At 30.1% G+C, this 13,063-nt stretch overlaps 2 protein-coding genes across 3 annotated transcripts in view; one reads left to right on the forward strand and one right to left on the reverse strand.

Moving 5' to 3' along the window:
* Positions 1 to 13,063, reverse strand: part of LOC107859531 (probable aspartic proteinase GIP2) — a 93,191-nt gene that overhangs the window by 1,277 nt on the left and 78,851 nt on the right.
* On the forward strand, positions 4,250 to 10,274 carry LOC107841305. Of its 2 annotated transcripts, XM_016685270.2 has the most exons (6): positions 4,256 to 4,460; positions 4,955 to 7,774; positions 8,375 to 8,404; positions 8,497 to 8,583; positions 8,677 to 8,732; positions 9,923 to 10,274. In XM_016685270.2, exons 2-6 carry the CDS (start codon positions 7,640 to 7,642, stop codon positions 10,140 to 10,142), a joined length of 528 nt encoding a protein of 175 aa, XP_016540756.1. In that variant the 5' UTR covers positions 4,256 to 4,460; positions 4,955 to 7,639; the 3' UTR covers positions 10,143 to 10,274. The 2 variants fall into 2 exon arrangements, with proteins under 2 accessions (XP_016540763.1, XP_016540756.1); XM_016685277.2 differs by lacking the exon at positions 8,375 to 8,404 and having other exon boundaries at positions 4,250 to 4,460.

Genomic DNA, 13,063 nt, shown 5'->3' on the forward strand with positions numbered 1-13,063 from the left:
TTTTTTTTTTGTCTTGAATTAGTTATAATTTTAGACACCAAAAAAATTCGTCATAAAAAACAAGTTTTCTCAATAGCAACAAATTAGAGTTCGTAGTAAAATATTGTAAGTTTTAGCTACAAAATTTGATATTTAATTGTGACCTCAATTTTTGTCACTAATACTATAAACAATTAGTGACGCTCATTTTATTGTCTCGAATAATGGATCCAATTCGTGAAAAATTATTTTTTGTCTTCAATTAGTTATAATTTTAGACACAAAAAAAAATCATCATAAAAAATAAGGTGTCCTAATAGCGACAAATTAGAGTTCGTAGTTAAATATTGTAAGTTTTAGCTACAAAATTTGATAGTTAATTGTGACCTCAATTTTTGTCACTAATACTATATATAATTAGTGACGCACATTTTATTGTCTCTAATTAATCTATGATTTAGTGACAATATAATTTTGTCACAAAATATGCCATCGTTAAGTAGTGATGATCTAGAATTTGTAGCTGAATAATTTTGTTATTTTTTGTACAAAAAAATTTCGTAGGTAAATATAAATTGATCTTTGGCTATTTTTGTTTATGATTATCGAAAATTAATTTTATATTGATATAGCTATAGAAAACAAGACTCGATCTAATTGTGTGAAGGTTGAAGTGAACTTATTGAATGAATTTTTCGAAAGGTATACAGTCAGTGTGTTAGTCTTATATATATGAGAAACATTTTAAGTAGACCGAAGTTGAATATGATTAACTAATTAATTAAAGTTTGAAGCTATCATATTGTAAGTTTTAGCCACAAAATTTTATATTTAATTGTGACAATAGTTTATGTAACTAATAATTCAAACAATTAGCAGCAATTATATTATCGTCACTGTTTAACCTGCAATTAATCACAATAAAATTTTATTACAAAAAATAATTACGACTTAGATTTGGTAGTTGAATAGTGTAATTATTAGATACGAAGAAATTCATAGGTATAATTATAAGATCAATACTATAAAAATATTTACTCAAATAAATAAAAATTAGAAAAAATAAATATATATTCAGACAAAGTGATATAGACTGCATCACATTACTAATATGAAAAGATAAAATTTTTGAACATCATTATGATAGTCTGAATTTTTAAAAATAATTACAAACAAAACCTCTAAAAATGTTAAAGAGACGCAACAAGCTTTTTAAATATATGTTAACATAAGCATTATCCAACAAAAGGCATTTATGAAAAAATAATTACTAAGCTTCTTTATAATAACCCACAATATTATTCAAAACAAGCCACAATATTGATTGATGATTTATTCGAAATATAATAACTCAATCATCTCCAAATACGAAAATAAAAAGGTAGTCAAAAGTTATAATGATGAAAGAGTATCCATGTCAATAATACAACGAAGAGAACTCAATTGGTGCAATTGGCTCTCGACTATCAACAAATGCGGCATCTGTCTGAGGTATAGTTGGAAACTCACTTGATCTTCTTATGCAGAGCACTTCAACAGTTATAGCTAGATTAGTTATTGGACTTGAAGCAAGCTGGTAATTGACACTCATAATGATAGTTATGGTGCCTCTACTTGGACTAAATGGATATCTACTCGTGAAATTACTTAGTGGTTTTTTGCGTTGATGCGAAGGTTAGCTCCAAATTTCTGTATAAACAAAATTTTTCAAGTACAATTGGCAATTAATGCTTATGCAAGTTAGATTTTCCTGGAGAACTATACAAGGATGCGAGTGAAGTTGCCAGTGAAGCAGTTGGAAATATCATAACAGTGACTTTTTTTTTCTTTTGCAGAAGAGAAGGTGACACTGCAACATTTTTGGCCTAAGGCCACACTAAATCTGGACAACACCTGTAAAGTGTTGCCTAAAATATTTTTAGGCACACTTTTAAAATGTAGCCTTAACTTTTAACTTTAAGCCACGATAATTTTGACAACGCTCGTAAAGCGTACTTTTTAAAGCTATTCACTGCACTTTATAAGTGTTGCCATATCTTTATCTAATTGGCAACACTTTTTGCAAATATGATTACACTTTTAGAACATGGTTAGTTTTATTATTTTAAAACAACTATTTATAAGTGTTGTCTTATAACTTTTATAAAATTTAATTAAAAATACGATATTCCCTCCAATGTTTTTAACATTAAAATATTATAGGAAAAATTACCTGATTTAGCCACTATTGCACTTTTATTACCACTTAAAGCCGAATATTAATTACAATTCACAACCCCCTCTTTCCTATTAATTATTCCTAATTACAATTTATAGTCTTTCTCATGTGTTTTCTCTCTTTTCCTATTTTCTATTATTCTCTTCTTTTTTTTCCTTTTTTAGTTTTTTTCTTCCGTTTTTCTTTTCTTTTTCTTTGTTGCTTTCTCTTCATTTTTTCTTTTTTCACCTTTTTCTTTTTATTTTTTATTCATTTATTTTTGTAGCCTTATAGTTACACGCTAGTACAACCATAATTGTAGCCTAAATCATATTTTCTTTCTATTTTTTCATCTTTTTCTATATTTCTTTTTTTTTTCTTGCAAGTTTTTTTTTTTTTTTGTATTTTCTTTGATTCTTTTTTTGTTCTTTTTTATTTTTTTGGTCATTTTTTATCCTTTTTTATTTTTTTGTTTGTTTTTATATTTTTTTGTATCATACTATGTATTTTAAATAAATTTATTATTTTTAGTTGAATAATTTAGTTGTGAATATGTATAATTTATCATTCATATTTTTGTATATAAATAAGTATATTGATTAATTTTATTTGCTTGAGACTAAAATACATAAATATGCAATTTGTCTTTCAATGCAAATATATCATTGTGTTTCATATTTCAAATTTATCCTTTATATTTGTATATAAACAAGTATCATTTTGTATGCATATGGTTCATGTTGTATAAACATGTGTCATTGATACAGATGTAACATTTGTATTTGTATAATTTATTATTTTTATTTTTATTATGATGCAAATTGTATCAATAAATGTAAATACAAGTTTTCATAGAAAGATAAATAACAATTTTTTATAATGTTTAAAGATACAAATGATGTTGTCAACTACAAATTCAAATACAAACAAATGAAATTACAAATATAAATAAAATATACAATCAACTTATAAATACAAATATAAAATAATTCTTTAAAAATACAAATACATAGACGAAAAAAGAATACAAATTATACATAGTCACCGCAAAATACAATGTGCAATAAATTTACAAATACAAATACAAAATAATTCTTTAGAAACAAATAGACATCGGCGAAAATAGAATACAAATACAAATATAATCTAAATATGCAAACACAATAAAACCACAATATAAATATAATCCAATATAATATACAGTCAATTATAAAATACAAATACAAAATAATTTTAAAATACAAGTGTGAATTATATAAAATATAAATGATGTTGCGAACTAAAAAATACAAATACAAGTGCGAACTATAAAATACAAATATAATGTGAATTACAAATACAAATACAAACATGAACTTTAAAATACAAATACAAATGCAGTTGTATCAACGAATACAAAAATATAAAAGACGGTGTAACTATAAATATGATAAATAATTGTGGTATTTACGTTATCATTCATGACTTGTGCTCGAGTAGTCATATTTTTCAAAAATACAAAAAATATAAAATAGAACAAAAAAATTATAAAGAAAATAAGTACAAAAAATAAAAAAATTAAAGAAGAAAAGAAAAGAAGAAAGAGAAATGGAAGTTAGAGATAGAAGAGAGAGAAAAATAAAAAGAAAAAAAAGAAAAAAAATTAAAATTGGAAAAAATAGAAAAATAAGAAGAAAAAACGAGGAAAACACGACAAAAGAAAAAATATAAGAAAATGAAAAAGAAAAAAAATGATAGTGTTTTTGGCGAGACTAAATATGTAGTGTATTTATATTTTTATGAATACATATCACAAAGTAAAAGTGAATACAACAGCTGTGAATCGAATATAGCGGCTAAATAGGGACTGTATTCATATTTTATATGAATACATACAATCTGTAAAACTGAATATAGCTGGCTTAAATCAAATACAACGATAATAAATGATAATTATGTAAAATATGGTTATAAAAGGTGAGTTTTATAGTAAAATACTGTTATTTTTGAAATATCCCCATTATATGCCCTCCAATATATTTTATTCCCTTCAATTTTTAATTACCAAAAAAATTCATAAAACATAATAACATTCGACCAAAATTTACCCCATAGCTAGGGCTTATTCTCAATATTACATTTTCAATTACTTTTTCAAGGTGCCAAAAACTGGGAACTTGAGCTCCTCTATTAGTTCTATTAGATGATTATAACTTGAGCCTCTTTTTCTACAACCCGCTTACTCATCAATTTTCCGCCTTTTTGCTCTAGGGTTTATTTTTTGAAGAGGCTCATTCTTGAAGAGGTAATTATCTTTATTTGTATTTTATTCACCTTCGAAAAGGTGAAGAATTAAAGATTGAAGCAAACTGTTGTTAATTAATGTTTTAAAGTGGAATTGAAGCATACCATTGTTAAGATTGAAGTGTACGATTAAGATTCTCCCAGAAATTAGTGCGGAATTGGATTTCAATTAGAAATTAGATTGAGTTAAGCCCTGATTAACCCTGTTATTCTTGTTTTCTTCTTGTTTCTGCGCATTAAATCCTTTTTTGGTGAATCTCTGATATGATTTGGTCAAATAAAACCTTTTTACCATTTGGGCAAAGAAAAACCCTTTTAAATTTTGAAGATTTATGAGAGAGTTTGGGTGCGTGCATGTTTGTTTTCAGGAGATTTGGATTGTTTGTTAATTTGTAATATTGAAATTCTTAGTTTTACAATATTATTTAGCTTGTTTGCTACTGTAAGCATGATTAGACTTTCTGTTGATATTACTGGTGCTGCTCGCACTATTAGGTGTTAACTTTATGGCTAACAGATGATCTTTGGAGGATATAGTCTGTGTTTAGGAGTGATTCAGGTATTTCTCTTTTGAACTAATGTAATATTTAAAGTTTTGCACTGACCCCTAATTTCATATGTCTAAGCGAAAATCTTTTTCTCTTCCCCTAAGTAGTCCCAGTTTCTTGTTTGTTAGATTTTTCTAAGGTTTCTTACTATGAAGTAGAGTTCATAGTTTCGTTGCTCATTTTAGAGCTGCACCTAAATTTTGTGATTTGATTGTTAAATTGTCTGGTTATACACTGGCTAGGACCAACAATATAAGGTTACATAGGCACTGGAGAAGTTAATTTGATGAGGATAACAATATCTTTTAGTTGATCAAAATGGTTCTCGTTTATGAACTTTCGCTTGAAGATAAAGAAGCAAGGAAATGATCAACCATCCTCTGGTCGAGACCAGCAGTATGATCTTACATAGGATGTTAGAACAGGATAACGATATTTTTTTTGTGTGATAAGAATGATTCTCTTTTATGAAATTTAGCTTATAACTTTGTGATGAATTGAGGAAATGATCGAATTTGAGAAAAGCTAAAAACATGAAATTAGTCTTTTATTGAGGATTACTTAGTTAAAATGGTCTAGTTATACTAAAAATGGGAACCTTTTTGGAACGTCTCGATTTAGCAGTTGAAGTGGTGAAAGTCACTCAATTGAGTTTTAAAGTTGCAGTGGGTCGAACACACCGCCTCAATGATAGATCGACACTAATCAAAGTGTTGACTTGTTAGTCCAACATTTGTCTCCCACCTAGAATAATTGTACTTGGGAATTATGTTTCCAGTGTTGTCATTATTGACACTTAACATCCATATATATCATAAGAAATTGAGGCCCTATAATTTGATCACATATGCAGTAATTTACCTATGCAGAATGAAATTAGACAAAAATATGTTATATTTGAAAAAATGAGAAGTAAAACAAAAAAGGATTTTTTATTATGGTCTCACAAAACAATAAAGTGGAACGTTAATATTTCTTTTTTAGTTTTAGCATTTTTTGTTTCCAGAGTTCTTTCAATCACTGGTTAATCCAAAAGAGTAGTCCCAATTCTTCTGCTTCTTCCAATTCGGGACTCCCCCTTAAATTCTTTAGTTACAGTTATAAATCAAATATACATGAAATTAAATATTGTAAAGTAGTTATTTTCAATCAATGTTTAATTCAAAATTAGATTATATTTCCATGACCTTGTTGAAACAATATTTTATTGTGTTAGTATTGTCACTTTTATACAATATATTCTGAATTATTAGTAAATTCATTTCCATTTGATGTGCTGAAATTTGTAAGTTCAATTCAATTTGATATTTCGATTATCTTTAATACTAGAGGATGTGTTAGTATTGTCTCTATCATACGGTAGATACCAAAATTAGTAAGTTCTATACAATCTGATATTACAAGTGTTAAAGCTACGCAATATCTGTATTTTCTATAAAATTAAGACAAGTTCCACACTGAAGACACTTCAGTTCCCACTTTTCACTTATAGCTCCACAGATCTATTTTCTCTTTTGCATTTTTCATCTGAAAAAACACTGATTTTGGGGCTTGGATGAAGAATGCACAGTAAATTAATAGACTGGTAGGATGAGAATAGATAATTTGATAGTGGACATAAATCATCTGGTGTATCAGATCCAATCTTCTCCCGAATTCCACATGATATCAAGGGTGACATATTAACTTAACTGTAAGAATGCTCAAGATCAACTTACAATGTAGCATCTAAGGATTTTTATAATCCCACAGATGTATTTTTTTGGAAGATTAAATCCCTGTAAGTGTTGTTCTCAACATAAGAGAAAGAATTTTGCCATTATCTCGTGGCAGTTCCAGTAATCTGATATTCCTGATATGCTTAATGTGGTTGGAACATGGTTTTATAGCGTTAATGTGGGTAGTTTGGAGAGAGAGAAATATAAGAGCTTATGAAAGTGTAGAGTCGAGTTTCTTGCAATTGAGGAGTAGTCTCTGCTCTCTTCTTTTTTTTTTTTTGGTGTAAACAGAAAGTTCCTTCTTGCTTAGAAGATCTCACTAGGCACTAATTACCATTTCAACTTCTTCTATTTTTTTTTTCGAAAACACAAATAAAAAGGAATCTTTAGCAAGGTAAAGGATCTTATTTTTACCTTGTAAGTATTTCTGGTATGCCACTGCCTGTTTTTTTTAACTAAAGGTGAGAAGTTGATTTTTATTATACATTTGGTGTAGTCTATTTATCAGGTTGCCATTACAGACCCCTTTTTAGTCTAAAAAAAAGAAATAGTAGTTTTTGCCAAAGGTAAAGATTTCTGTTTTTTCCTCCTTTGGTATGAGTCCACTGCTTGTTTATAAAGACTATTTTAGAAACTGATGGTGTGTGCGGTAAACTTTTTTTTATGCTTCCAATGGGTGTGGTGTTATTTTTCATTTTTGAACTACTCTAAACTATTTCTTCTTGAGCCGGGGTCTATTGAAATAACTATTTTTTACCTATTAGTTAGGTGGTAAGTTCTGCATATACCTTCCCTCATCGGATATCCTGTTATGGGATTATATTAAATATATTGTTGTACTTCGATTGGGTGTGGTGTTATTTCCTTTTCTGAACTTCTTTGAGCTAATTTTTCTTGAGCTATTTTCTCGACACATGGTTATTGTGATAGCCCAAGGAGTTGGGCAAGAACTTCTTGCAACAGATAATTCCCATGCTAGAAGTGAACAAGATTCTTCAGGAAACGAGCTTCCCCAAGATGTTGGTTTGTGGGTATCCCATAAAATCAGGGTATGGTTATTCCTAATCTTACAATTTATACATAATGCATAACTGATCGATATTTGTTTTCTCTCCTTCTATGTAAGTGATCATGTGTGCTTGTCTCTACTTGAATATGCACATATGTGGTTCGTGGGAGAGCTAGTTGTCTTACAAAAATACATTTGCTCTAAAGATGTACTAAAGTTCATACTACAACTACAACTTGTTTCCAGAAAATAAGATGGAAGTTGTCTTCCAAATGTTCATTGGCCTCTAATAAGAACTTGCACCTTTTAACCATTGTCACCAAATAAATTTATGTAACACAAGTGGCCATGTGCATCATAGAAAGGAAACACTATCGGAATAACTTGAGAAATAATTGACGAGATATCTCAACTATTTGCATCTATACTATTTTTTATTAACCCCATGGTATCAACAACTTACATCCTTGTGCCAATTGGGATCTCAGGGTGACTTGGCTACTAGATATCATACCACTAGGCATAAATCTTAGTTCTTAGCTGCTCTAGATTGAGTGGCTTCTAGTTCATTACCTTGGTTTTGGGATCTGGGTTGAGAATGCAAATCATGTTCTTAAAAGATTGATGTCCTTTCATACAGGATGGTTCAGCTGAAGAAGATAAATATGAGGTTGGTTCTTTGGTCTAAAGTGGCATGTTATTCAGGAATATATGTTGTATATAGAGTTTATATGTAACTGAGTGTATGCTTTCACTTGGCAGAATATGTGGGATCTTACACCAGATACTGATTTGTTAAAGGAACTGCCTGAAGAGTATACGTTTGAAACCCCACTGGCAGATTTGAATGTAGGTATCTTTTGCATATAAGCTTTTGTTCTATAACATTCTATATTTATGTTGATCACTTGAAGCATTAACGTCATTTCAATTATGTATTAGGATAACTCATTGCAGGCTGTATGGTCTAAGCATGCAGACCAGAGAAGATTAATAAGGTATGGAATTCCATAGTTGGATAGCTCAAGAAACTATGTAATCAACTCAAATTCTTAAATTGGAAGTTATTAATGCCTGGAAATGGTGTATATTCACTAAAGAAATTTTTCATTCAGGTAATTAGTGTCAAGTGTTGTCTTGAGATTCTCTGGAACATGTGATCTTATTTGTCTCCCATTCTTTTGATAGTGCATTAAGTAAACATGAATCTTACCTAAAACTGATTAATCGATTTCCCGAACTCACTTTTTTGATCATTTTAATACCTTATAAATGTGACTTTTCAAGAATATCCACTCTACTGCAATATTAATTGTACAGGATTCTTCCAATTTTCTTTATTCAATTCTTTTCATGCTTCAATTTACTTCTTAACTAAAGAATTCCAAGGAGAGAGTAATACTTTTGAATCTTGTGGCTTTAAACTAGAGATATATAGAATGTACCAAAATGTTCTTAATCTTGTGGTTTTAAATATGTCATGTAGAAAGTTAGAATTAAAGAGTTTCTAGAAAAGTAAAGAGACTTTCCTTTTTGAAATGGACTAAACATGAAAGTAAGATGAACAAATTCAAATAAAGGCAGAACTCCTTTTTGGTTGGTTACAGTATAATTTTTTCTTCTAAAGTTTAATTATAGCACCAATTATGGGTATATGTAAACCCCCAAAGAAAATTTGTTAGACTGCAACTTGATTTGTTTTGGAATGAAATGGGCTCAAATAGAGCAGAGCAGATATAGATAATTCAAATAGCTGACTTCGACTCTCCTAGAGCAGAGTGGATATAGATGATTCAAATAGCTGAGTTCAAGTCTCCAGCTAGTTTAGGGTGCAGATGTTTTTGAAATATGCAGCTTCACATGTATATTTTAGAGATATTGCATTGTCACTGTCTTTATGTTAAAGGACCTTACGGTGTTAATGAATTTATAATGACATGAAATAGATCCAAGTAGAATAGGACTGATATACAAGACCGACCTAATCAACCAACAAGTTTCGACCGGCGCATAGCTGTTGATATCAATGAATTATGTAGCATGATACCTTGTGGTTTAAACTTTAAAAGAGAGTTTGGCAGTTCCATAGCTGTTGATATTGGCAGGAAGGTTCTTCCTATACTTGAATGGTTTTTCCCAAGCTTAATCTATCTAATAACTTTGACTGACATCGTTGAAGTTTTTGTAGATCAAAGTTTTATGTAAGATCATCCCACGATGAAAATGCAGTTTTTGTAATCAAACAAACAATTGAAGAACTCATTGCAAAGTGCAAAGAGATTGTAGAATCTGAGGGTGAGAGAATTAATGAGGATGAGGACGTGAATGACAGAGATCCAAGCATTCTTCGATTTTTGCTTTCTATCCATGAAGAGTTTGGCCAAGATTTTAACTCATTTATTACTTAACTAATAAAACTTCCTATCTGTTAATGGATTACAAAACTTTTTAAACATTGAGCTTCTTTTAGGTTAATAGCATCATCTATGGTATGCTAATATGAATTATAGTTATTACCAATATTTGAAGTTCTCATGCAATCGTAGTCGTAGCTCTCGAAGGTATGGTCTAGAGGTCAAAGTGGGTGAAAATCATAGGAGATCAAGGTTCAAATGTCAATCGATACAAAAAATGCTATGTGATTTCTTCTCATCTACCTAAATCTTGTTTGGCAGTATTACTAGGTATCTATACTAGGGAGAGGTAGAAGGTACTCAATGGTGTCTGCAAGTTGGCCCTGACACCACCAATATGTAAAGAAAATTCTTAGAACATTCTTATAGGATTATATTCTCTTTTTCCTTGTAAATTCTAGCAACATAAAGGGGGCAGCCTAGTACATGAAGCATTGTTCGTGGGGTTTGTGAAGGGATGTACCCCAAAGGGGTGTGAAGTAGGCCTACCATGACTCAAGTAACAGTTGGCTGATTCCATGATTTGGATCCATCACCTATAAGTCACACAATGACAACTTTATCTTTGCTCCAACGCTCACGCTGAAGTCTGGCAGAACAAAGATAAATCAAAATATGTTTTGTATTTTTAACTGTTGGTACTTGGTTGCTTTGTTAATATTCATAGATCAGCCAACCTAAGATACACATTGCGTGCATATAGATATTCCACATGGGGTCTCATTTGCTTAAAGGAATACTTCTTCATCAATCCTTAATGATTTGACAATTCTTCAGGACGAGAAGCATCACCAGTGGCACCCACGTGAGGCCTCACCCATTATGTGGTGCTTTCAACGTTCAAACTGGTGTATCACAAGAATCTCATCTTGAGCCTATACCTAAACTCCATTTCCATAGTTTGGCACCACCGAGAATGGAATCTTCGTGATTCTCACATTTGGTGCTCATACCAACGAGCAGGATTTTTTAAGAAAGGAAGTCTCTTCCCTCCTTATCTGCCATTGTCTATTATTGAATGAATTATGTACAAGTCCAGTTGCTTGTACAATGATGATAAACTTAAATTAGTGCCTATACCATTAGCTTATCCAATATGCATAGTTTCGTGAAGGAGTAACGTGTACACATTTGATCAGTCTTAGTACTACATAATTTGAACTTTTACTCCCCTTCCCACCGGTTGGATTTGCTGCTTTCTTTTTTTTGGGAGGGAGGGGGGGGAATTGACTTGCGCATTTCTGACAAGTTTCATAATTTGATATTAATTTGATAACATGGTGCCTCACACACCGTCCTTATTTCAGTAAGGAGTTGCTACCTTTTCTCCTAAAATGCAGGAGAAAATACTTCAGTGAGCAAAAAATTGGACATTTTCATCTTTTCTTATGGCCAATCCCTTCTTAAATCATTACGTGATCACATAACATTCAATCATCTGAAAGGCTTTGACCAAGGACATGAAACTAATTTTGGAGCTCCAAAAGAAGAATCAAATCCTGTTCAAGGTCTTCTTTCGCATAGATCTGTGTTTAGGAAAGGTCGTTTTTATTCTTTTACTCTAATTTTGTTATTGTTTTTGGTGCTGCACCTGCACATTTTTTTCGTTTGATTTGTGCTCTTTAGTTCAGGTGTGATTTGGTCTCCTCAAGACGGCATATCGTATGTATACTCTACTCTTTTTGTATCAATTTTACTGTCAAATTTCTTTTCATTTTGCTTTTGTCCGTTCAAATTTCGTCTTTTAGAAAACTCCAAAAATGATGTCTTTTTCTTTTTTGAGACAAAACTCCGAAAATGATGTATATTGTTAATCTTGAGGATTTATGATGTTTAGTAATGCAATATTTTTTTTGCTGTGAGTTGGTTTTTTACTACGCATTACTTGGTGATATGATTAAAGGAAATCTCACTGTAATTTGAGATTTTGTTGCTATAATTGGTCAATTTGTCTGTTTTGCGGTGTGAGTTCATACAGTGAATTCCATCATTTAGTATGGTCTTTTGATGAACTGTTACATCAGTCTAGATATTTTATGAACCCACTAGTGTATTCACTAAATGGAGGTTATTTGACTGATTTGATTTTGGTCTTCTTTCGCATAGAATTGTGTTTAGGAAAAGTCTTTTTTCCTCTTTTTCTCTGATTTTGCCATTGTTTTTGGTGCAGCACCTACACATTTTTTTTTCATCTGATTTGTGCTCTTTAATTTAGGTGTGATTTGATTTAATTGACTAGTGTCTTATTGTTGTTGTCCCTATTGCCTTGCATTTGATCATTACTGCGTTCAGCATGTAGAGTCATTTTGATTGCCAAATCTATAAGCAATATCATCAATCCTAATTTTCTTCTTTTATACACGTATAAAATTGAGAGTTGAATGAAGACTAATTGCAAGATCAACAAATTGTTGGTACTTTGGAAGAAATCTCTACATATCTGTCTTAGTCTAGGATGCGAGTAATATTTAGTTCTATATCTCAGTTAGATTTTCTTTGTTATTGGACTTGGTTTATTTTAATTTGCCAAGGTGATATTACCTCAATACAATTTTAATTTTCTTAATTTGTATGATTATGGATGATTTTATCATTATCTGGCATTTTTTATAATTTTATTTTCAATTTATTCAATTCTAATTTAAAAAATAATATCAATATGAAATAATTAAGTGTTTTCTTGTAATTAGTGACAAAAGATTTTATTATCAAAGGTAACTTTTAGCAACAATTAAATTAGACTTTTAAGACAAATATTTTTTTCTAATTCAGCAATCCTATTATTTTTAGTTTCTTCTATTTTTTGTATTTCTTCTATAGTCTGTTGTTTTATTTTATCTATTTTTTTTTCCTGTCTATTTCTTTATTTTCTCTTGCTATTCTTACCATGACTGTTAATTTATATTTTAATTTTA

The sequence above is a fragment of the Capsicum annuum genome, chromosome 1, assembly GCF_002878395.1.
Source record: "Capsicum annuum cultivar UCD-10X-F1 chromosome 1, UCD10Xv1.1, whole genome shotgun sequence".
In the NCBI taxonomy this organism is placed as follows: Eukaryota; Viridiplantae; Streptophyta; class Magnoliopsida; order Solanales; family Solanaceae; genus Capsicum; species Capsicum annuum.

Bases quoted from the DNA above. Each gene is read 5' to 3' on its own strand.
- LOC107841305 (XM_016685270.2), top strand. From the start codon at position 7,640: ATGGTTATTGTGATAGCCCAAGGAGTTGGGCAAGAACTTCTTGCAACA. The intron at 8,405-8,496 runs GTTGGTTCTTTG...TTCACTTGGCAG, and splicing joins CTGAAGAAGATAAATATGAG to AATATGTGGGATCTTACACC. The intron at 8,733-9,922 runs GTATGGAATTCC...AAGTTTTTGTAG, and splicing joins GACCAGAGAAGATTAATAAG to ATCAAAGTTTTATGTAAGAT.